Source organism: Equus przewalskii, chromosome 5 (assembly GCF_037783145.1).
Source record: "Equus przewalskii isolate Varuska chromosome 5, EquPr2, whole genome shotgun sequence".
Lineage (NCBI taxonomy): Eukaryota > Metazoa > Chordata > Mammalia > Perissodactyla > Equidae > Equus > Equus przewalskii.
The window spans coordinates 68,880,665-68,907,070 of record NC_091835.1 but is presented as its reverse complement, the minus strand read 5'-3'; the positions used below and the strand labels follow the sequence as shown (position 1 = coordinate 68,907,070).

Genomic DNA, 26,406 nt, shown 5'->3' with positions numbered 1-26,406 from the left:
ACAAAAGAAGAAATGCAATCCATTATTTTATATATTTTTTTCTTCTAGCATCTAGAAGTATTCTATGGAAATCTTGGAAAGACAGAGTTATAAAGCGACCTGCAACAGCCCATGCTTTAAGACCAGATCAGATGATTAGCGATGAATTTGCAACAAATATCAAGGTTTCAGAAATCCAAGATATGCTACAGGAACTCATAGGCACTGCAATGTTCAACAAATTGGAAAACAATGCTATTAAATATATATCATCAACAATAGCAAACCTTTCTACAGCTTTGAGTAGAGTAAATGAGGAAGTAAAATTTTTTAACTTTCAAACTGCCAATATGTATACAAGTGAGCTAAGTGAAAGACAAAAGGAGCTCTCCCTGAAGATAATACAAGATCTCAGTGAAAAAAATGAAATACTTCAGCAGCAACTTCAAGAAACAGAACAAAAATATGAACAATTTATTCGATCTAAAGGTGTGGTAGAACAGCAAGTATATACAGCATTACCCACATCAACCTTGAAAGTGTTACCGGAGCCTTCTCCACAATCATCTACAGTCATTAGCAAAGTTGATATAGAAGACAGAATGGACAATATTTTGGCCAAAGAATTTGAAAATGTTGTAGATGATGTCCAAAGAACAGGGACAAAAGCCTCAGCGATCAAGTGGGACTCAACTATTTCACATACAGGCCAAGTTGAGATGACTTCAGATTTAACTGAACAGCAACAGCATTTACCTGGAAAAAAAAAGAAAAAGTCTCCTGAAGATGTTACTGAAGATAAGATATCACTGAAGAAAGGTGATGTCTATCAGAAAGATGGGACTGACCTGTATCAATCACAGAAAAGAAAGCACACAAGAGGCTCATCCATGCATGAGACCTCTGGATCAAATCTGAGTGATGATAAAGGTAAATACAAAGACTTGGAGACCAAACTTGATCACCACTCTGAACTGCAAGCACTGGAAAAGAAGAAGAAAGAAGGAAAATCCTCTTTTGAAACCAAATCAAAGTCACCCATTGAATCAAAAAGGCAACGTGTCCCTGATGACTACCCTTCTACTAACACAAATATCAAAGGTGGCAAAAGTGGAACAAGTAGTATGTGGGATCAACCCAAGAAGGTCAAACCTGAACGCTCACTTGACAAAAGCCAAATTTCTTCAGAGACTAAAGAGGAACCCACCACTGAGTCAATGGACAAAAAGAGCAAACGTGAGAAGAGTAGTCAAGCAGAGCCATCCAGGTTGACCCAACTTGGTTATTCCTCTGAGAAAGTGAAAACAACAGGAAAGAAACATCCAATATCTTTAGGAACCACCACAAGCAAAGAAGGAATAATTGAAGAGAAGGATGTGTTAGTCAACAAGAAAGTCAAGTCTCAGGAACTTGTTAAATCACGATCTAGGACAACTAAAGAGACTTCAGAATCTACCAGCGCTTTAGGAAGTCTAGATGGCAAAAGTGAACAGAGTAACCTAGAAGAATTTCAGAAAGCCATAATGGCTTTCCTAAAAGAGAAAATTGATAACATAGGAAAGCCTTTGGATAAAAAGACTGTGCCAAAAAAGGAGTCATTATTAAAAAGAGCAGAAGTTGAAAAATTAGGAATCATAAAGGCAAAAATGGAGGAATATTTCCAAAATGTGGCTGAAACTGTGACAAAAATCTTGAGAAAATACAAAGATATAAAAAATGCAGAACAAGTTGGAGAGAAACCTCTGAAACAAAGAAAGGTAGCCTCATTTATGCCAGGACTGCATTTTCAGAAGCCAACTAGTGAAAAGTCTGAAATTAGCACATTACTCTCAGATAAGAGCATGGACCCAGTAATTGGCAATTTAATACAAATGATCTTAACTGAAATAGAAACCAAAAGAGATGTTCCAGTAGACTCAATAGGAGAGAGAGATCACAAGGAGAAGGAAGAACAAAGGCAGGAGGAATATTTGCAAGATGATCAAGAAAAAATTTTTGGTATGAGTCTCAAAAACCAGTTGGAAGAAAGGAATCTCTGGAAGAAGAGCCATGAAATGATAAATAAGGATTTGGAGAAGGAAGAGGCATGGCTCCAGAAGAAGGAGGGAAAGCAAGGGCAACAGGAGCAGAAACAGTGGCAGGAAGTAGAGGTGTGGAAGGAACAGCGAGAACAGAGGATGCAAAAGCGGATTAAGCAAGACAAGAAGCAAAAGCAAAGGGAAGAGGAGGAAGAAGAGCATCAGAAGCCAAAGCAGCAGCAGCTGGAAGCACGGAAGCAAAAAATGAAAGAGCAAGGGGTACCCTTGGAGAAGGACAAGGAACAGCAGACGAGGCAGGTTCAGAAGAAAGTGAGACATCTGGAGGTGGAAGGCAGTTCAGAGAAAGAGCAGGGGGAGCAGAAGCCAAGGAGAAAGATAAAGGACCATGAAAGGCAGGAGCAGAAAAAAGCAAAGGATCAGATGAAGATTAAGGAGAAAAGCTCTGAAGAACTAGAAAAGATGTTCAGCCAAACTTCAGAGACGTCTCCCAAGTGGAAGAGCATACAGAAAGACACATCTCAGTTATATCAAAGAGAAGAGTTCCATGGGAATCTAATGACATTAGATATTCTTGCTGATGGAAAGCACCCCACACCAATCACTCCACCCGCCTCCACACAATCTTCCTCACCTGGAGCCTTTCCTATTTCTGGACAGTCTCCCAAAAAGTCTATCACTCTTACCACTCAGCAGGCCCAGGCACTGGGGATAAGTGTCACCCCTCAGCAGGCCCAGACACAGGGCATCAGTCTCAGCCCTCAGCAGGCCCAGACACAGGGCATCAGTCTCACCCCTCAGCAGGCCAAGACAAAGGGCATCAGTCTCACCCCTCAGCAGGCCCAGACACAGGGCATCAGTCTCACTCCTCAGAAGGCCCAGGCACTGGGGATCAGTCTCACCCCTCAGCAGGCCAAGACACAAGGCATCAGTCTCACCCCTCAGCAGGCCCAGACACAGGGCATCAGTCTCACCCCTCAGCAAGCCCAGACACAGGGCATCAGCCTCACTCCTCAGAAGGCCCAGGCACTGGAGATCAGTCTCACCCCTCAGCAGGCCAAGACGCAGGGCATCAGTCTCACCCCTCAGCAGGCCCAGACACAGGGCATCACTCTCACCCCTCAGCAGGCTCAGGCACTGGGCATCACTCTCACCCCTCAGCAGGCTCAGGCACTGGGCATCACTCTCACCCCTCAGCAGGCCCAGACACTGGGGATCACTCTCACCCCTCAGCAGGCCCAGACAGAGGGCATCAGTCTCAGCCCTGAGCAGGCTCAGGCACTGGGGATCAGTCTCACCCCTCAGCAGGCCCAGACAGAGGGCATTAGTCTCACCCCTCAGCAGGCTCAGGCACTGGGCATCACTCTCACCCCTGAGCAGGTCCAGACACTGGGGATCAGTCTCACCTCTCAGCAGGCTCAGGCACTGGGGATCAGTCTCACCCCTCAGCAGGCCCAGACAGAGGGCATTAGTCTCACCCCTCAGCAGGCTCAGGCACTAGGCATCACTCTCACCCCTGAGCAGGCCCAGACACTGGGGATCAGTTTCACCCCTCAGCAGGCCCAGGCACTGGGGATCAGTCTCACCCCTCAGCAGGCCCGGGCACTGGGGATCAGTCTCACCCATGAGCAGGCTCGGGCACTAGGGATCAGTCTCATGCCTCAGCAGGCCCAGGCACAGGGCATCAGTCTCACCCCTCAGCAGGCCAAGACACAGGGCATCAGTCTCACCCCTCAGCAGGCCAAGACACAGGGCATCAGTCTCACCCCTCAGCAGGCCAAGACACAGGGCATCAGTCTCACCCCTCAGCAGGCCCAGACACAGGGCATCAGTCTCACCCCTCAGCAGGCCCAAACACAGGGCATCGGTCTCAGCCGTGAGCAGGCTCAGGCACTGGGAATCGGTCTCACCCCTCAGCAGGCTCAGGCACTGGGCATCACTCTCACCCCTGAGCAGGCCCAGACACTGGGGATCAGTCTTACCCCTCAGCAGGCCCAGACACAGGGCATCAGTCTCACCCCTCAGCAGGCCCAGACACAGGGCATCGGTCTCAGCCCTGAGCAGGCTCAGGCACTGGGAATCGGTCTCACCCCTCAGCAGGCTCAGGCACTGGGCATCACTCTCACCCCTCAGCAGGCCCAGACACTGGGGATCAGTCTCACCCCTCAGCAGGCCCAGACACAGGGCATCACTCTCACCCCTCAGCAGGCTCAGACACTGGGGATCACACTCACCCCTCAGCAGGCCCAGACAGAGGGCATCAGTCTCAGCCCTGAGCAGGCTCAGGCACTGGGGATTAGTCTCACCCCTCAGCAGGCCCAGACAGAGGGCAACCCCTCAGCAGGCCCAGACACAGGGCATCACTCTCACCCCTCAGCAGGCTCAGGCACTGGGGATCAGTTTCACCCCTCAGCAGGCCCAGGCACTGGGGATCAGTCTCAGCCCTCAGCAGGCTCAGGCACTGGGGATCAGTCTCACCCCTGAGCAGGCCCAGACACAGGGCATCAGTCTCGCCGCTGAGCAGACCCAGACACAGGGCATCAGTCTCACCCCTGAGCAGGCCCAGACACTGGGTATCAGTCTCACCCCTCAGCAGGCCCAGACACAGGGCATCAGTCTCACCCCTCAGCAGGCCCAGACACGGGGCGCCTCCCCCTCGCGGCCCAACACAGGGCATCAGTCTCACCCCTCAGCAGGCTCAGACACTGGGGATCAGCCTCACCCCTCAGCAGGCCCAAGCACAGGGCATCAGTCTCACCCCTCAGCAGGCACAGGCACTGGGGATCAGTCTCACCCCTCAGCAGGCCCAAGCACAGGGCATCGGTCTCACCCCTCAGCAGGCTCAGGCACTAGGGATCAGTCTCACCCCTGAGCAGGCCCAAGAACAGGGCATCAGTCTCACCCCTGAGCAGGCCCAGGCACTGGGCATCACTCTCACCCCTGAGCAGGCCCAGGCACTGGGCATCACTCTCACCCCTGAGCAGGCCCAGGCACTGGGAATCACTCTCACCCCTGAGCAGGCCCAGGCACTGGGGATCAGTCTCACCCCTCAGCAGGCACAGGCATTGGGGATCAGTGTCACCCCTCAGCCGGCCCCGGCACAGGGCAAGCCCCCTACTTCTGAACAGTTCAAGGCATTGGTAGTCACCCTCACCCCTGAGAAATCCCAGAGTTTGGGAGTCACACTCACCCCTGAGCAAGTTCAGGCACTGGCACCTCCTCTCACTTCTGAACAGGCTCAGTCATTGGAGGTCTCTCTCACTCCTGAGCAGGCCCAGTCACTGCAGGACCTTCTCATTCCAGAACAGGCAGAGGCACTGGTGTTTACTCTCACTCCTGAGAAAGGTCGGACTTTGGGTATCACATGTGCCCATGAACAAGCCCAGGCAGTAGATATTACCCTCACCCCTGAGCAGGCACGAGCATTGAGGGTCCCTCTTAGCCTTGACCAGGCTCGGGCAGTAAAGACCCCTCTCACTTCAGGACAGGCCTGGAAACTGGGGGTCCCTATCACTCCAGAAGTAGTTCAAGAAGTATCAAACACTCATATTCTTAAGCAGATTCAAGCATTAGGGGTTACTCCCTCCCATGAGAAGGCTCAGACACTGGGCACTCCTTCCACTCTGGATGCAGCCCAGGAATTGGGAGTCCCCACCACTCCAGAAAATGCCTGGGTGTCAGCTGTCACTCTTACCCCTGAAGAGACCTGGGCTTTGGGGGCCCCTATCACCTTAGAACGGGCTCAAGCACTGGGGTTTTCTCTCTCTCCAGAGCAGTACTGGGAATCAGGAGTCCCTCTCACCTCAGATACAGTCCATGCCTTAGGATCTCCCCTCACTCCTGAGCAAGTCCAACCTTTAGGAGCCCCCTTCACTCCAGGACAGGCCCAGCCCATGGGTACAACTCTCATGTCTGAGCAGGACCTAAAATCAAGAGCTCCTCTCCTTAATGAGCAGCCCTCGCAACTCTGGACTGGTCCTCCTTCAGGACATACCCAGGAAACTGGGATCTTTTCTAGTACTGATAAATCCGTCACACCAAGTGCTCTTTGCATTTCTAAGCAGTCCCTGACATTGGTTCCTTCCACTCTAAGACCATTTCAAGAATCAAAGGCTTCTCTCCCCTCTGGGAAATCCATTACATCAAGACCTAGGCAGTTCCCAGCATCATCTGCTCCCATTGTTGAGAAGTCCTCTATATTTGAGGTCCCTTCAACTCTTTTGCAGATATCAAAATTTCCTCCCACCCAAGCCCTTACCCAACGCCAAGGAATGAGGATCCTTTCTGACTCTGGGAACCTCCTGGCACCACAGACTTTTCCTTCTTCTAGACAGATCCAGGTTTCTAAGGATGAATCCACCCCTGTGCAGTTCTTAACACCAGAGGTCCCTCCCACTCCTAGGAAGCTCTCAATACCTGGGGTCCAGCCCAGTTCAGGGCAGCTCCTTGCATTAAAGGACCTTCTTAGCTCCAGGGAGTTCTTCACATCTAGGGACGCTCTGATTTCCCAGTCACCTCTGATAATGAAGGCCCCTTTTGTTGCCAGGCAGCCACTTATATCTGGAGTCCCACCTACCTCTGCACAGATTCCCAATCTCTCGGATATCTCTCCTGGGAAGCCCATGGTTCCGGAGGCCTCTTCCACCCATGAGGAGCTCCTGGAATCTGGACCCTTAACCCAATCTGAGCAGCTCCAGGCACTCCAGCCCCCTGCCACCCATGAGCAATATCCCTATCTACAAGCCCCTTATACCCTTGGACAGCATCTGGCACCATGGACTCTTCCTAGGCAAGCTTCTCCACTGTGGATCCCCCCTCCCCCTGGGCATCCCCCAACACTATGGGTCCCCTCAACCCCTGGAAAGCCCCAGAAAGATCTATCCTCTTCTGTCTCTAAGAAAAGTAAGGAAAGATTGGCAATTATTTCTTCTCTGAAATCTAAATCAGCATTGGCCCATCCCAGTGCTCCAAATGTCAAGATGAAGCAAGCCCCTTTCATCATTAAGAAGCTCCAAATATCAGAGGTCTCTGACACTTCCGAAAAAATGCAGATACGCCATGATCCTCGTGCCATGGAACAATTTAGAACATTTCAGTCTTATCTCACCAATTATAGGACACCAAAATCACAAACTTCTTACACTGGTGAGGGGGTTCTTCCCACTCTCATGAAGCCTATACCATCACTACCTTCTCTTACTGCTCAACTACCCAAAACATCACAGATCTCACCTACTGAATGGGACCAGAAATCCCGATTTCCTCCGATAGACAAGTCCTGGATGCTGACTTCAGTTTCAGGTACCAAGAAACCCAAGACGATGGTGCCCTCTTCCTCTCCCCAAGAGCTCAAAGAGCAGAGGTATTTTGTTGATGTGGAGGCTCAGAGGAAGAACTTGATACTCTTAAATCAGGCCACAAAAGCTTCTGGACTCCCTTCAGAGCTACACACAACAGCTAGGGATCTCATAATTGAAACACTTCACACGGACAAAGTTCGGCTGGGATACCTATTTCGCAAGTACATTGCCTATAGGCTCATCCAGCGTGCAAGGTAGATGTAACTATTGTATGTCTAGTTTTCTGGTTTAGTCCTGATTTCAAATATCCTCTCTCATTGCCCTAAAAGTATATACATATTTGTCAGATCAGATGTTCTAAAAGATTCTCCTATAGAAGGTCTGTGGGATAGAAGCCGATTTAAGATAGCAAAAGGAGATACATCTTTTGGGAAATAAGAAATGTCATATAACATGATCCATTTCATCCAGTTAGATTTCTAGCAGAGATGCTAAGATGTATTTTGTAGATCATCGTTGATCTCCAAAACATCAACTTCAAAAGTTTAGAGATGCTTTCAGTTATTCTGAGTTTCTTTCATATTTTTGGGTTCACCAGAAGATGTATAAACTTAAAATGGGAGATGGCAAGTTATGTACGAGGTGTTACCATGGCAACTTTGCTGCTGGAGTGACCTGGAGGAAACAGGTCCTGGTCCTCATTTTTAAAAATTGCAAATATCAGAAATAGGTCAGGGAAGGAGACAATTGGCCTGCCATCCTTAGCATTTGTGTTTGAGGTTACCAATCTATTATTTTTGGGAAAGATTTCCAAACTAAAATTATAAGATGCCAAAATAAAACCTATAATAGAAAAAGTTATTACTAATTATAGGAACAAATATGTCATTTATTCAACAACAACAAGTATTTATTGGATGCCTCCTATGTGCCAAGTGTTGTTCTAGGTGCTAGGGATACAGCAGTGAATAAAACAAAGTACCCTGTTCTCATGAAATTTACATTTTTGAGGACTGAATTCATTTGGGAACTAAGAATTGGAACAACAAGGTGCAAAAGAAAGGCTTATCCAAGATAAAATCAGAACTCAATTTCAAAGCTTAAATAATCTGAAATTTGTTGAACACTGTTTTGTTCTATACTTCTCTTTGGTTTTCTCTTTTCAGACTGACTATTCCCAGTCTTTTAAATCTGTTATTACATGTAAACACTTTCATCCACTTGAGAATTTTAAATAATATGTTTCTGGTCATTCTTCAGTTCCCTTATGTCTTTTTCCCTTTGTTATATTTAAGTTAAGAAAAACAAGTAGTATATTCACCTGGTACAATATAAAAAATACAAATGGTAGAGTAAAAAGTCCCCCTAATAATCCTATCCCTGGCCACTAGGCCCCTCTCCCAGGGCTACCAATGTATGTCCATCCAGAAATATTTTCTGCATATGTAGAAAAGTACATATGCTCTTTTATCTCCCTTTTTATATACTTCAAAGTTATGATGTTTGATTCTTTTATAACTTAACTTAGATATTAGGTATTAGATAACTTAGGTATTAATATATAAAGAGCCTGCTTACTCACTTAAAGATTCATAGTATTACAAAGTTTGGATTTATCAGAATTTACTTAACCTTTAATGGATATCTATGTTGTTTTCAAGATGTTGCATTATAAAAATATACTTCAATGAACAATCTCGTATATACCTAAGTATGTATGTGTGTATCTTCCTAGAAGTAGAATTTCTGCATCAAAGGATAAGTGCTTTGTAATTGTGATAAAGTTTTGTCAAATTGTTCTCCAGAGAGGTTGTAACAATTTACATATTGGTCAACATTATGAAAGAGTATTTCCCCACATCAAGACTAACATGAAGTACTACCAATTGTTTTGTTCATTGCCGATATAATAGATGAAATATGGCATTTCATGCTTTAATTTGCGTTACTTTTATTATGGGGGAGGTTAAGCATTTTTTTTTTTTTTAAAGATTTTATTTTTTCCTTTTTCTCCCCAAAGCCCCCCGGTACATAGTTGTGTATTCCTCGTTGTGGGTTCTTCTAGTTGTGGCATGTGGGACGCTGCCTCAGCGTGGTCTGATGAGCAGTGCCATGTCCGCGCCCAGGATTCGAACTAACGAAACACTGGGCCGCCTGCAGCGGAGCGCGCGAACTTAACCACTCGGCCACGGGGCCAGCCCCAAGGTTAAGCATTTTTTTTTCTTCTTCTTCTTCTCCCCAAAGCTCCCCAGTGCATAGTTGTATATTTTAGTTGCGGGTCCTGCTAGTTGTGGTACATGGGATGTTGCCTCAGCGTAGCTTGATAAGTGGTGCTAGGTCTGCACCCAGGATCCGAACTGGCAAAACCCTGGGCCACCAAAGCAGAGCATGCAAACTTAACCACTCGGCCACGGGACCAGCCCCGTTAAGCATCTTTTGATAGACTTAAGAGACATCTGTATTTCATTTTCTGTGAAAATTCTATTCAAATACTTTGCCCATTTTTCACTTGGGTTGTCAAGTTGCTTTTTTATTTTTCATTTTTATTTTACTTTTTTTTGAGGAAGATTAGCCCTGAGCTAGCATCCACCACCAATCTTTCTCTTTTTGCTGAGGAAGATTGGCCCTGAGCTAATATCCATGCCCATCTTCCTCTATTTTATATATGGGATGCCACCACAGCATGGCTTGATAAGTGGTGCATAGATCTGCATCTGGGATCCAAACCAGCAAACCCTGGGCTGCTGAAGTGGAGAATGCAAACTTAACCACTACACCACCAGGCCAGGCCCTCAAGTTGCTTTTTTAAATTGACTCACAGGACTTGTTCAAATATTTGGACAACTAGCCCCTTGTTTGTGATAAAAATTGCCAAGTTTCCCCCATTGGTTTGTGTTTTGACTCTGTTTTGGTGGTTTTCTGTAGAAAATGTATACTTTGTAGAAATTTTTTATTTCTATGTGTTTACATCAATTTTTTTTAAAGATTTTATTTTTTCCTTTTCCTCCCAAAGCCCCCTGTACATAGTTGTATATTTTTAGTTGTGTGTCCGTTCCGCTTGTGGCGTGTGGGATGCCGCCTCAGTGTGGCTGGATGAGTGGTCCCATGTCTGCACCCAGGATTTGAACTGGCAAAATCCTGGGCCACTGAAGTGGCGCATGGGGCTGGCCCTTACATCGATATTTTAATAATGCTTTGTACCTTATTTAGAAAGGCCCTCTCTGCTCTGAGAATATAGAAAAATTCTTTCTAGGTTTCTTTTAGTACTTTTATGGTTGGTTATTAGTTTTTTTGTTTGTTTTACATTTAAGTCTTTGATTCACAGCTTTTTGTTGTGAGATATGGATCTGACTTTTTTTCCACCCAGCTACCCAGTGGCCTCATTACTACTTACAAAATAATCTACCTTTTCTGCTACTGATTTGAATGTACCTTCATCAGAAATTCTTGTATCATTTAGGTCCGTATCTAGACTCTATTATTGTTTATTGATTACACGTAGATGAGCCACTTCTATTCTGTGTTATTTATTTTAGTTTTATTTTTCTGATGCTGAGTCTTTGTGGTAAGCATTAGTTCTGTTTGCTAGTACTTGTCAATGATGTGTGAGCAGAACTGATGTGCGCCATTTCTGTGCAAAGCTTGTCATTGCTAGTTTGAGACCCTCCAGAGTCTCCTTTTCCTCTGGCGTGATAGCCTACAACGTTCAAGGTGATTGCTGTTCTGTTAGCCTATGTCCCTGAGAATATACAATGAAGCTCACTCCCTGCCGAGCCATGATAGATTTGTAATATGAGACACAAGTAAAATTTGTTGTTTTTAGCCAACTGAGATTTGGGGATTATTTGCTAAGACAGTAAAATCTAGCTTATCTTCGTTAATCCAGTCTTCCTATCCTAGACTGTGTATACCTTTCCTTTTGTTCAGGTTGTGTATGTGTGTCCTTCAGGAGCATTTTAGTTTTCATCTAGCTCTTGCATATTCTTCCATCGGTGTATATCCTGGTAGTTTTTATTTTTGTTGTTGTTGTTACTATTGTAAATGGACTCTCTTCTATGATATCTTCTAACTCGTTGTTATTTGTATAAATGAAGCCTAGATTTCTCTACATCAATTTTGTATGTAGCTGTCTTACCTTATTCAAGCATGCGAAAAATTTTCAGTTGATATTCTTGAGTTTTCCAAGTACATAATCATTATTACCTGCAACTAATAATTTTTTACATCTAGATTTTCCAACTTTTAAACATCTCATTTCTGTCTGTTGACCACCTGAATTGGTTAGTACTTCAAGAACTATGTTAAAAAAAATACCAGTGATATGGCTACAAGACCATCGTTGTTCATTTGATTTGCCTTGAGTAACAGCTAAGAGTGCCTATCCATTGCCCTGTTACTTTTTTCTAGGAAAAATTAATCTTCAAGAGTGTTTAAAAGAGTCACTTACATTTATATTCTCCTTTCTGAAAAAGTTGCAAAACATCCTTAACCTTAGTCAATTTCTTTTTTTGTTGTTAAAAACATAGTGATGATAGTAGACATCTTTCTAGTTTTTGTCATTAAGAAAAATGCTGGCTTTGGGGTTGAAATACATTTTATCATATTAAAGAATTATCTATCTGCTCAGTTCATTACGGGGATTTTTCCTCCCCAAAATCCCAGTACATAGTTATTTTTTTTTTAGTTGTAAGCTCTTCTAGTTCTTCTGTGTGAGCCACTGCCACAGCATGGCTACTGACAGACGAGTGATGTGGTTCCGTGCCCGGGAAAAAAACCAGGCCACCGAAGCAGAGTGCACCAAACTTTAACCAGTAGGCCATCAGGGCTGGCTCTACTATGTTTTTTTTAAATCAAGAATGGATGTTGAATTTTGTTAAATTTGTTAAATCACATTTTGTTAAATGTAATTTCAGCACTTCATTTTCATGTGTATTAAAGAAAATATGATTCTCCCCTCAGATCTATTAATATGATTAATTATATTAAACCATCATTGCATCCCTGGAGTAAATCACATTTGTCCTTGGTATATCCTACTTTGAATGTGTTATGGAATTTGTTTGCTAATATTTTATTTAGGATTTTTTTTTTTTTTGCATCAATATTCATTAGTAAGTTTGGCTGGTGGTTTACTTTTTTTGGTGCTGGCTTTGTCAAATTTTGGTATAATTTTAAGCTTATAGCATTAAAAAATGCAGAAGCTTACCTTTTTCTATGCACTGTAACAGTTTAATAGTAAAATTAGCTGTTCTTTTTAAGGTTTAGCAGATTTCACGTACGATATTACATGAGGTTGGTACTTTTGGGGGGAAGTTCTTTGATAACTTTCTCAATTTTTTTTTTAAAGATTTTTTCTTTTTTCTCCCAAAGTCTCCCGGTACATAGTTGTGTATTTTTTTTTTAGTTGTGGGTCCTTCTAGTTGTGGCATGTGGGACGCCGCCTCAGCATGGCCTGATGAGCAGTGCCATGTCCGTGCCCAGGATTCAAACTGGCGAAACCCTGGGCCACTAAAGCAGTGTGCGAACTTAACCACTGGGCCATGGGGCTGGCCCCAACGTTCTCAATTTTTATATGGCAATTAGTTTGTTTAGATTTATTGGAGATTTTGAAGACCTAAGTGACATATCTGGCCTGTTTCAGTAAAACCATCTAGAAATTGAAATATATACACCAACATTTCCTAAGAATATTTAACTTATACAATCATAACTTGAATCCCATCAAGGATCAAGTCATTTTTTCAGAAAGCTCTTCTTTAATATTTAATATTATAATCAAATCACCAACAGGTATAAGAAGGAATAAAGTATTGACAGATTAAAGATTCCATAACAAGGATGCTGGGTTAAGAAGATTCTAACATTATATGTGAGAGAAAATATAAAATATAATAAAGCTTTTTTTTTTTTTTTGAGGAAGATTAGCCCTGAGCTAACATCTGCTGCCAATCCTCCTCTTTTTGCTGAGGAAGACTGGCCCTGAGCTAACATCCGTGCCCATCTTCCTCTACTTTATATGTGGGACGCCTATCACAGCATGGCTTGCCAAGCATGCCATGTTTGCACCCGGGATCCGAACCAGCAAACCCCGGACTGCCAAAGCGGAACGTGAGCACTTAACCACTGTGCCACCAGGCCAGCCCCAATAAACCATTTTTGAATAAAGAAATTTTGTGGAACCTTTGTAAGTGAAGATTCCTTTATTTATTTATTTATTTATTTATGGTTTTTTGCTGAGGAAGATTTGCCCTGAGCTAACATCCGCTGCCAACCTTCCTCTGGTTTTTTTTTGTATACGAGCTACTACCACAGCATGGCCACTGGCAGACAAGAAGTTTGGGTCTGCACCTGGGCTGCCAAAGCAGAGTGTGCCAAACTTAACCACTAGGCCACCAGGACTGGCCCTGAAGATTCCATTATTTAAATGCTAAAATATAGTTTTAGAGTTGTATTACTACATGATCAGTGCAATATACCTGAGAAGCAATGATGGAGAGGATATAAAATTAGACCAGATGATGATAATGAAATATTTCATTTTCATGCATATTGAAGAAAGTCCTCAAAGTTACTAAATGTTGTGACGACTAGATAGGATTTAATTTATCCTTTAATTTATCAACATTGTTTGAATATCCACTACTTGCCAGGCTTTGAGGGTGGAAGGATACAAAGATGGATAAGCCATAGGTCTGCCCTGAGGGCATTCAAAGTCTACTCAGAGAAACTGTCCCACAAACAGATGATAAGATAGTATGATATGGAAAGAACAATGATGGTGCATGTGCAAAGTGTACAGAAGAGGACTGCGGAGAGGGGAGAATCAGGCAAAGCTTCTAGGAGTCCAGACCTTTGAACTATGTCTCAAAGAACTACTAAAAGTCACTAAGATGGTGAAGGTAGAGTCTAGCAGAGCAAAGAAAGGGAGCAAGAAGAAGCTTGTGTGTGTGTGTGTGTATGTGTGTGTGTGTGTCTGGCAAAACTACTTTGTTGCTGGTAGAACACAAAGAATAAGCAAGATGTGGCAAGAGATGAGACTGGAAAGATAGGCCAGATCAGAAGGAATACTAAATGGCATGTTAAGGAATTTGTATTTTATTTTGTACGTGGTAGAGGATAACTGAAGTGTTCTTAACAAGACAAGTAAAATGCCAATAACGTGGAAAATGGATTTAAGGAGAGTAAAGAACCATGCAGAGGCATAAGTTAGGACCACAAGGCATACACCCAAAACTTTTGAAGGAATATAAGGGTGAGAGTGGAATTACTAGTGAAATATTTCCTCTTGTCTGGAAGGGATTCTATACTAGGGTGATATTTTAACCGTGTAACTACTCTTAAAGAAGGGCATCCACGTCAGGCAATCTGACGGAGTCTGTAATGAAAAGGAGAATCACTGCACTCTTGCAACAGCAAAAACTGATAGACCAAAGGAAATACAAGTTTCTTGGGAGAATCAAACTTGTTCAATCTAGAATTCTTTAGGGAAAAATTGCATGAACAATGAGAAATTAAGTGAAAATAAATGATTTAAAGCTGTTTATGGACCTTTAGAGGGTTATAAAGCACCTACAAAGAACAAGAACTTTAGATATATTATTGCATTTAACTTGCAGATGGGGAATCAGGTTCAGAAAATTCATCCTATATGCCCAAGTTACACAGCTAGCAAATGGTAGAGCTGAACTCAAAAAGCCCATTTCCAAAGTTTTTACTATTCCATACCACATACTATACTATACTACATATTATAAGTATGTTGCCTTGAAGTAGGGGACTGTAATAGTATCCCAGCCCTAATATCCAAACCCTAATTGTGCTTTCTGTTAAATATGGACTTTGAAGTCAGGAAGATCTTGGCTCAAATTTCCAGCTCTGAACCTTTCTGAGGCTCAAATGTGCTATTTGTAAAGTGGATGTAAAAATATTTACTTCAAACAATGGTTGTGAGGATTAAATGAAATAATATATTTTAAAATGTTTAAAATATACTCATTTAATATAAATTATAAAATAGAAGTAAAATTTCTAGCACAATGATTGACCCTGCACAGTAGATGTTCAGTAAATGTAAAGCACCTTCCCTTGGATCATGATTCTATATCAAATACTATAAAAAACATTGCTTAGGATGGGGGTAATGTTTTATCAGTATAAGTGGAATTTGCTAAGAGAGTGGGAACAAAAGGTAGGAAGGGATAAATGGCCATGTTTCTGGACAGGGAATTTTAAATAATAACATACCTCAGTGGTTACAACTGGAATGAGCATTTATATTATTAAAATGAATTATCTTTAAAAATCCATGAGTGGCTTAGTGGTTAAGTTTGGCACACTCCACTTTGGTGGCCTGGGTTCAGTTCCCAGGCACGGACATACATCACTCATCAGTGGCCATGCTGTAGAGGCATCCCACATACAAAGCAGGAAGATTGGCAGAGATGTTTGCTCAGGGTGAACCTTCCTCAAGCAAAAAGAGGAAGATTGGCAACAAGATGTTAGCTCAGAGTGAAACTTCCTCAGCAAAAAAAAAAAAAGAAAAAGAAAAATCCATAAAAAATAAAATCCCTAAGTTTGAAATGAAACTATAAACTTTTCTAAGGAGTGAAATGTGATTTCAATAAGGAAAAGTTATGGGGAAAATCTAAAAGACTATGTGAACAGACAGGAAATTAGGAGGAAAGATTTAGTGTAAAAAATAAGGCTTATTAGGAAGATCTAATGCATAGCATAGTGATTATAGTCAACAATGCTGATACTGTACTATAAACTTCCAACTTGCTAAGGGACTAGATCTTAGTTGTTCTCACCACAAAAAGAAATGATAATTAGGTAATAATTGTTATGTGATAGACGTTAGCTAGCACTACAGTGGTAATCATATTGCAATATATAAATGTATCAAATCAACACATTGGACACTTTAAACTTACACAATGTCAATTATTTCTCACTAAAATATATATCTATATGTATTTTAAAAGATGGTTATAAGAATGGTAATATGCTTGCTTCATTGAGAACTGTTATTTATGGGAATGGATGTGATAGGCATTCTGCAATGCATGTAGAGAAGTGATTAAAAACACATGTAATGAAGATAGTTGTAGAAATGAAAAAATAAAAATAAAAATCACCTACAGGATATGAAAAAAAAATCAAGGTTCTTGGAAAATTAATTTAATTAAAATTAATTAATTGAGAAAGTTAATACATTTAAGCATTAAATGATCCATAGATACAGTAGGGTGTAAGCTATTAATTATAACCTACAAAAGAGAGTTATTCCCTCTGTGTGTGTGTAGATATGTAAAATACATATATTCAGAAAAATATCTTTTACGAGTTCCCATTGCGTAGCCATTTCCCCTTAAAACTCCAAACTCTTTAACATGCCTTTTAAGGCCTTTATAATCTAGCCATTCCAGTCTTATCCCCAACTATATCCTTTCACATATCTATAGTCTAAAAGTGCCAGGCTACTCACCACTCTCAAAATATAACTTTCATCATCTTGGCTTTGTTTACAGTATTCCTTCAACCTGGAATTCATCATCCCTTTCTTCCCAAACTTTAGTGACAGTAAGAGTGAGATTTTATTTAAAATACAGATCCTGAAGTGTACCAATAAGATTTTGATTCAAAAGTTCTGGGAAGCAGCCAGAATCTGCATTTTCAACAAGCATCCCCTCCCCCAAGATGATTCAGTCCAGGTGATCAGGGTCCACATTTTGAGAAGTATTGGTATTGTGGAAACAGAGAAGAGCTGGGTTTGCTTCCCAAATCTGCTATTTATTAATTACATGACTTTAGAAAATTACTTAACTTTGCTCAGATTCCTTTTCCTCTCCTGTAGAATGGCAAAACACTATCTGTTTAGGAGGCCCAAACGTGTGGGTATCCATAATAGTAAAGAGAGAGAGTGCATTTTTGTGACTGTTTCTCAAAATGCTATTCAACATCTTCCCATGAAGTCTTCCTTATTCCTCCTGTTAGAATTAATTATGCTTTCCTTCTTGCTTAAATAGCATGCTTATATTTCTATTTAGCAGTTATGTCATTCTCTCTTTGACAATGTTAATTTATTAGTCTCCTATTCTGGCTTGTAAGTTCTTTGAAGGCAAGGAAACTGTCTTTCTCATATTTTCATAATTAAGTACCTTCAATATATCTTGTACATATCAATACTAAAATGTTAATATATTAAGATAATAATAAGCAACACTATTATAACATTAAAAAACTCTGTGAAGAGTTAATGAAAATTTGACAGTCATAGATTTTTGAAAGTTTAGTCATATAGCAAACTATGTAGATTAAAGTCTCATTAAGCAAGTCTCCCACCCCTATCCCACCCCCCCTCCACTTACTAAGGATGAGATGAGAACTGAAAGGAACTAAGGCCAAGTTTGCTGAGTTAGGGTCAATAATTATGTCGATCTAATTCTTGTTAATTTTTTCAAGAAACAACCTAATCAAACGATTACAAGCCATCCAAAACACTGGGAAAGGTTATGAGACCCAGAACCTCTACATAATGCTGAGCAGAATTGATGACTACCAGAAAAAGGTGATGCGGGTCTGGACCAAGAAGCAGAAGTCTCTAGAGCAGAAACGGAATCAATGCCTGAGGAAAATGATCCTCTTATTTACCAAGGTAACCTGTTTTCTATTCCGTCTCCCCAGTGTGTTGTGAGAAAAATGAAAGTGGTAAACTTTGGAAATAACATTTACCTGGAGATACTATGTGTATTAGTTTCCCAAGGCTACCATAACAAATTACCACAAACTTGACGGCTTATAACAACAGAAACATATTCTCTTACAGTTCTGCAGGCCAGTTCATGACATCAAGGTGTTGGCAGGGTTGGTTCCTTCTGGAGGCTCTGAGGGAGAAATTTGTTTCGTGCCTCTCTCCTAGATTCTGGTAGCTATAGACAATCCTTGACATTCCCTGGCTTGTAGCTGCATAACTCCAATCTCTGCCTCCATCCTTCCCATGGCTTTCTTCCCAGGGTGTCTTATGTCTTCTCTTCTGTCTCTTATAAAGCTATGTGTCATTGATTTAGGACCCACCTGGTTAATCCAGGATGATCTCATCTTGAGATCCTTAACTGAACTACATCTGTAAAAAACCCCTTTTCCAAATAAGGTCACGCACACAGGTTCTGTGTGAACAAATCTTTTGGGGGGTTCACCATTCAACCTACTACACCATGACTTCAGTGAACCTCCTAAATTGACAACAGGAATACTGGCTGGACTCTCTAGATGAGAAAAGACCAGAATAGGAGAGATTTGCCAAAATGCTCAACTCCTTCCTAGTCAATCCACATCTACCAGTCTCTAGTATGAAACCTCTTGAAGTTACTGTTCTCCAAGTGAGTCTTGGTGGTTATTTCTCTCCTCAAAGCTATCAGAAAGCAAATTTTAATATCATGAGTTTACCAGAAAGGAGATAAGGGTTTAACTTGCTTATATAGCCCCAGACACAGAAGACCCTGTTAAACTTTAACATCCACTTATGTCCCAGCGCCCCTCTGAGATAACCATCAGTATGCTTTTGGAGGTGATGGTGACCTTCCAAAAGTTTTAGAGCTGAGAGTAGAGTCCTTTGCTCCAGGCTTACATGCTCCAGCATGGAGTTCCAGAACATTCTTGGAGTTCTAGGAACATTTTATATCTACATATCCTTTCCTTTCACTAAATTAATTAATTTGCAAGATCAGTTTACTTGCTACTTTAGGAGGTACAAAGAGACTGTTCATTATAGCTGTATCCAAATCAGACATTCCGAATTTCCCAGAACAGTTATATTTTAATATTAAAGCTCTTGACCAAAAAAAAACTGACATTTTTGACAATTTTTGGTTTGGAAAACATGGCCAATGTAGATGGAGTAAAGCAAGATGAGCTGGCAGTGTCATGAGCTGTCTAACAGGAATCACAATGTCTTGGGTATTTCAGAGGATGAATGAAGGTCTGGGGTGAGGGAAGCCAGAATCTAGATAATGAGGTGGGTATCAAGGCATAAAGAAGGGAAAGGAAAAAGCAGAAGGGAGGACAGGATAGAAATGAATAAATACCTTACACTGGATGTGGTCAAGTGGTTACTTCTGCTACCAGCTTGTCTAGGTTCAAATCAGCTTCACCACATAAGTGACCTTGGGCAAGCCACTTAAATTTTCTGAGCTTCAGATCCCCATATCTAAGACAAGGATAATAATAGTATCTACCTCATAAGGTTGTTGTAAATACCAAATGAGTTAATATATAGAAAGCATCTGACATTTAGTAAGTATTCAGTAAATGTTACCTATACATTGCATAGGGCTTAACAATTTATCAAGTGCTTCCATATATACTATCTTATACAACTCTCACAACAACTCTGTGTTATTATCCTTATTTGAGAAATGAGGAGAAAGAGGTGCAGATAAAATTAGCAGTTAACCCAAAGTCACACAGCTAAGAAAAGAAAGGACTAGGACTAGAGCTTATGCAGGACCAAGGTTTTTATGTATCATAGCTGCCTCCTTTGAAATTGTGTGCTGGAGGTGGGGTGGAGGTTGAGGGGTGGTTGGAGAAAGGGAAAAAGAGGATGGAGACAGATTTGTAAACCCATGGAAAAGGAAGAGTCATAGTTTAGTTTTGGGCCAGCTCGGAAGAACTTCCTAAAGACTCTGGTCCTTTCTTTTCATGGTTTCCTTTTTCTGATTTATTTATTTTTAGCTCCAAGACGTGTATAAATTGAATCTTAGTCAACCTATCCCTTTGATCATCAACAAAAAGCAGATACCTGCCTCTACCAAATTTGTTCAACAGCCATTCCTAGAGCTACTGATGCAAGAGGACAGAAAGCCTGACATATTCAAGAAATTTAGGTATGTGGTAGGAAAGACTGACATTAAACTTTCTTTAGATGCTATGTGGGACTTAACGCTTCTTTCTCTGCCCAAGAGCTTCCTTTTCCCCACAAGTGTCATATGGTGCAGTGGAGAGTCTAAGGGAGTACTAATTTTCTTAGCTAATTTAGCAAGAGGCTTATTTATATATATTTCTACTTAAATATTTAACATCTAATTTTGAGTTCCTTAAAAAAAATGAAGCAGATTCCTCCTTACTAAGAAATAAATTTTAATACACAATGAAGAAACTTAGAAGCATTACTTTTTTTTTTTTTTTTTTTTTAACAGAAGGTAGGAGCCTTGGGAAAGAAGGGGGAAAAACAGCTTGGATATGGTCTGTATACTTCATGAAGCTAAAAAGGTAGTTTTAAAATGGATTACAAGGTGAAGTCATGGAAATGCAGAAAGAAGGAAAGAAAGAGAGAGAGAGAGGAAGAGAGAGAGAGAGAGAGAGAAAGAGAGAAAGCAAGCAAGCAAGCGAGAAAGAAAGAAGAAGAAAAAGCAAGCAAGCAAGCAAGCTATTTCAGCAAATTCTGCTGTTTTAATCAATCTCTCAGTCCAAGTGGGGCATAGCTACTGTTCCTCAGTGCCAGAGCGGGCTTTATAGGACAGGGTGGTGGTGAAGATAAGAAGGGAGAATAAAAATCATATATTTTGATTGGTTATGGAGCTCAGGAGAGTGTGGTGCTTTCAATTAGTGCTCTCTGATTTTCTAGACAAGAAGACCAAATGGAATCCATTTGGAATGCTGATCTGTCCACTTCAAGCTACCCAATAACAGAGAAGACATCAATACATTCTCTCTGGGCCCAGCTGGGTGGGTACCCAGATATTCCTATGCTGCTCCAGTTAGATGTTCAGGCTACCTTCAGAAAATCTCTTGCATTCATTCAATCACAGTAAGTTAAGGATGGGGAGCACTCTGGTCACCGGGCCTTTGGTCATATACCTCTTGTTTCCCTAACTTCACTTTCTCTTACAGCACAAGGGAGTTACCAAAAGTAGGTGCTTGGTGTGAGGTTAGACTCAACATTAGTCATAAAATAGTACAGGTAAATTTAGCATTAGTCTTTCAGCGTTTCTCTTCATAGACCTGCAGATGTTACGATTGGAATAATATAAAATAAACAAACAAACAAAAAAAACCCCAGTTACAATACCACAAAAGCTAATCTAACACTAGATAGGTCCACTTTGAATTCCACCCTTAGAGATTTATTATTGAAAGTTCCAGAAAGACAATAGTAAAATGCTTTTGTCCACTTCATGGTTCAGTAACAAGACCTCAAATGCAGTTATCATATCTAGGCTCAATTTGTGGTAAATTAGGTGCTTATATCTCAGGATACACTGAAGAGACTTGGAGAGAACAGGTAAGGTGGTTGTGTGGTTCCACATTTCCAAATTCTGTTAACGCAGATGCTCATGTAAACCAGTGGAAATCACCCCAGTGGAAGTGAAGAGTTTTGGAGTCTGCATTTTCTCTTTCAGGACAGAGAATTATTTAATGTTCTAAACTAAGAATTTAGAAAATTGAACTTTTGTAACCTAAAAGAGTTCACAGAAGCAGTTTGATTTATTCTGGTGACATCCAAGTCCTGAGGTAGGAAGAAACAGTGTTAATTCACAAATTTGTTTAGGTGACAGTCACCATGAGATAAGATATTTAAAATTCTATAATATAGTAAAATAACAGCAAATATATTACTATATAATGTATACAATATAAAGTCATATACCATGAGCACAAGTGTTCTCGAAAAAAAGTTATCAGAGCAAATGTAACCAGTAAGTTGAATAAGCATGACTCATAAGAAAGCAACTTTTTGTCTCCCATTTTCCTTTACGTTTTTTGGAGTGATTAATTAACTGGTTATCTTGAGTGATAACACTGCTAATTCAATGTGCTTGGGACAAGATATATAATTTTTTCTTTGAATAATATTTCCTTTATTTCCATTCCATAGCTAGCTTCAACTATTAGATATCCTCCAAACTACCCACTTCTTACTCATGCTAAACCCTACAAAATTAGTAAAACCCTTACTTCCAGTTTACTATTTAGAAGGACTCACAATCAAGGAGTTTTCAGAGATTTTTGTTTGTTTGTTTCATAGATTTTTTTTAGGTATAATGTATATACAGTAAAATTTATCCTCTTTAGAAAGGGTACAGTTCTGAGTCTTGACAAACGCATAGCTATGGCAACCACTAATCTATTTGCTATCCTTATAGTTATACTTTTTCTTGAATGTCATATAAATCAAAATATATAGTATGTAACCTTTTGAATCTGGCTTTTTTCACTTAGCATAGTTTATGTGAGATTCATCCATGTTGTCTCATGTATCAGTAAATCATTCCTTTTCATTTACTGACTAGTATAATGCTGTTGTATGGCTGTACCACATTTGTTTATCCATTCACCAGGTGAAAGACATTTGGGTTGTTTCAAGTTTTTGGCAATTATAAATAGAACTGCTATAAAAATTCATATACAGGTTTTGGGGTGAATGTAAGTTTTCATTTCTCTTAGATAAATACCCAAGAGTGGGATTGCTGGGTTGTATGATAAGTGTATGTTGAACTTTACAAGAAACTGCCAAGTTATTTTTCAAAGTGACTGTACATCCCTTTACATTTATTCAGTGGGGCTAGTTCTTACCTTGCCTCTGGATGAAAAGCTAGGTGGTTCCATGACATCTTTGGTAACTTTTCAGTAACATAAGTTTATCTGGTCAGTAATTAAAATGTCCAGGAACATGTACAATAAAACTGTAACTTTGTTTTAAAGTTGAGACTTCTTCTCTCCTCCAGCTTAGATTATTGCAACTTAGTCACAGAAGGGAAGGACATGAACAGTTCCTTTTCTCTTTTATGGCCAAGTGTTACTGTTCCTACGTTTCTAGCTTGCTACTATGGAACAGCTTAGGAAACAGAGCTCTAGGAAGGGAAGAGATAGATGGTAAAGGGAAAGTTCTTACTATTACTGTCACATTTTCTAACATCATTACTTCCTAGATGTGGCAGATTTTTAAAGCTGACTGTTTCAGCGGGTACTTCGGTGAGTTCCTTGGAGATTGTTATTACTAGAGATCTCTCATCTGCAGATTTCCAGAACTTGGCAAACACATTTCTAATCCAACTGGTTATTTAGATTTGTGATACCTTCAGTTTCACTCTGCTGAGATGTGTTTGCATATTCAGGCAGCCCTCCTGGACATCCATGACAACTCCATGACATCTCTCTTGGATATTTGTGTATGTGTGGCCCACATCTAGTCTACAGGAAACACTTGAGCCTTTGTCCAGATAAACTCTGAGTTTGAAGGTTTATCCCAACGCAGCAGCAGCTGCTTCTTTGCTTCTGCCATTAGAGAAGCTAGCCAACCAATCACTTGCCTTATTTTTTTTTCAGGTATGCAATAACCCCCAGCCTATTGGGCCTCCAAAATGCAGGGGCCCTTGTTAAGTTCCTCCTATCCTAGGAGGAATGGTAGGAGCACTCTCAAAATCCTCTTCTCCTTGACCATTTCATATCCTCAGAGTGAGTTAGAAGATTAAGAGTCAATTACTTTGTAAACCCCAGTCTAGCACTTCTCTTTAGAATTGGGTATCTATTGTTAGGGTTGCGAGATTTAGCAAATAAAAATACAGGACACCCTGTTAAATTTGAATTTCAGAAAAACAACAAATGATTTAGTGTAAGTATGGTTCATGCAATTTTATACCTTTACTAAAAAATTACTCATTGTTTATCTGAAATCCAAATTTAACTAGGCATCCTGTATTTAATCTGGCAACCCTTCTACTGTGCCGTGCCAAAACTTCTATTTTGACATGCTCTTACATACAAAATACATATTAGAAGATTCTAACTTGTAGAGTTAGATGCCTGAAAACTTTCAGAGTAGGAGATGCTGAAAACAGTGAAAAAGTTCAAAACATTATAGAAAATGGGAGAACTGAAGTCTTGGATTTTTGCTATTTTTCATTAAAAATAGTATTAATACAGAAAATAATCAATTTTCAAGACTTCTTAAATAGTAATAATGGGCACTATTTATCATTCTCTTTTTTTCTAACTAGAATCTCTTCAAGGTCTCCCTCCTCCAAAGAGGATTATATTTATTTCACTTTGTGGCAATTAAAGTGCAAACCAAGAGACTTTCTTTACCTCTGGGTTAGTTATTTCCACTGTCCTCTAGGTCTCACTTTTTCACTTTTTTTCTTTTTTGAAAGATTTTATTTTTCCTTTTTCTCCCCAAAGCCCCGGGTTCATAGTTGAGTATTTTTAGTTGTGAGTCCTTCTAATTGTGGCATGTGGGATGCCGCCTCAGCACGGCTCGATGAGTGGCGCCATGTCCGCGCCCAGGATTCAAACTGGTGATACCCTGGGCCACCAAAGCAGAGTACACGAACTTAACCACTGGGCCACAGGGCAGGCCCCTAGGTCTCACTTTTAACAGTCACTCTTTCTGAGCTGTCTTCTCTGACTCCTCCATAGGCTGCCATAACATCTTGTAATTAACACTATCCTAGCACCTACCATTCTGTACTGTAATTGCTTCATTACTTACCTCCCCTGATTTTAGATATGTTTTGAGATTAGCTGCCTGTCGTATTCAACTCCTCAACTTTTTCTCTGCCTGCTTTCTTTTCAAAAATATTTACTGACTACTTACTATGGGCCAATCTTTAGTTAGCAGCACAGGGACTCCATGGAAAATGAAGCAAAAAGGCAGACTTAGAAGAAAATAAGGCACTGAGATACAATATGTGGGAAGGGGTCAAGAGACCATGGATGACAGGCAGAAGGAACAATACGTGCAAACATCCAGGGTTAATAGCATATGGCTTCTTTTGCTTTATCTCCTAAAAAATTTTTTTAAAAAAATGAATAAAAAACCCTCCTTACTCCCTAGTTCCCTTTCTTCTTGTTTCCAACAGGGGTGACTAGAATTAAAATTTCTCTTCCTGCCTTGATGTGTTATGTGATGCTTGGTGCTGTTGCCATCTTTGGCAACGTGGAGGTGATAACTACAGGACAAAAACACAATACACCAAGAATTACAGAGAAGAAAGATAAGTAAAACCCTGTCCTTGATGACATTGAGTTGCTAGAACAACCCTAAGTACACCTGCCTCTGGGCTTTTCGTTAAGTGAGCAATAAATGGCCTGATAGTTTCAGCCATTCTTAGTCAGGGATTCTGTTACTTACAGCTAAAAAATATTACTGACTTATTTGGTTTATACTTTTTCCCCTCAGGAAAGTCTTTCCTAATCTTCCCTATTGCCCTTACATGCCATTTCTCCATACCTCCATAGTATCCTAAGCTTATTACTCTATCAAACTAATTCTTACTTACGAAACAGTAGGCAAAAGTTAGGTTCATTCAGAATAATTGGATCTGCTGTTTCTCTTTGTCATTCACCCTATGTCTCTGTGACTTTGTTACTCTGTCACACACAAGCACACATGTACACATTTTGCCTTTCACTATTCAAATATTTGTTTAAAATACAGGTAGAGAAAGGGGGCACATAGTGTGATACATCATAATCCTTTATTTCCCTAAGGGATAGTCCTAGCAGATGGTTTGCACACTTGGAAATAAGTGAATGTTTCAGATGTCTACCTTGGCTTGTTAGAGCATTTTCCCTGAGGGGAAAACTACTTAGGACACAAATCATAAATCAGAAAGTTGGCTGGTAAATATAGGATCAGGGCAGAAGAAGCTACTTATGTGATATCGATGGTTGTGACAGGAGATTATGATTTGGATTCGTCTCCACTGTTTGTGGAAGGATGTACCTAACAAGCAACCTGGACAGTTGTGTGGGCTACACAGCATCCCTTTTCTCCAGAGACTCCTCTCTGACCTTGTGTTTCTTGTTTCCATGCCAACCATCTGCCATTCCACTTAAAATCTTTCTCCTAAGTAATTTAAATGTACCTTATGGCTTTTTTTAAAAGAGGGAAATCACTTTTTTCTGAGTATAATTTGATTTATTTTTATTCAAAAAATTCAGAAAATTTATAAAACACAAGAAAGTATGACAAAGAAGATTTTTTAAAAAATCAGTTCTGACCCCTACCATTCAGGGATAATACTATTGCTAACATTTTGGCATATAATTTTTGTTTGAAAAGGAAAGTTGTATTATTTTATTAAGGTATA

The 26,406-nt window shown here is 40.7% G+C and overlaps 2 protein-coding genes across 3 annotated transcripts in view; one reads left to right on the top strand and one right to left on the bottom strand.

Annotated features, from left to right (window-relative positions):
* Window positions 1-26,406, bottom strand: part of LARP4 (La ribonucleoprotein 4) — a 170,654-nt gene that overhangs the window by 111,312 nt on the left and 32,936 nt on the right. The window lies entirely within an intron of this gene.
* FAM186A (family with sequence similarity 186 member A) overlaps window positions 1-26,406 on the top strand; it is a 74,859-nt gene that overhangs the window by 42,910 nt on the left and 5,543 nt on the right. The window contains exons 4-8 of the mRNA XM_070621287.1: window positions 49-4,331; window positions 4,712-7,569; window positions 17,780-17,972; window positions 20,048-20,199; window positions 20,940-21,122. Coding sequence (XP_070477388.1) covers window positions 49-4,331; window positions 4,712-7,569; window positions 17,780-17,972; window positions 20,048-20,199; window positions 20,940-21,122 — 7,669 coding nt within the window. The remainder of the gene's footprint in view (window positions 1-48; window positions 4,332-4,711; window positions 7,570-17,779; window positions 17,973-20,047; window positions 20,200-20,939; window positions 21,123-26,406) is intronic.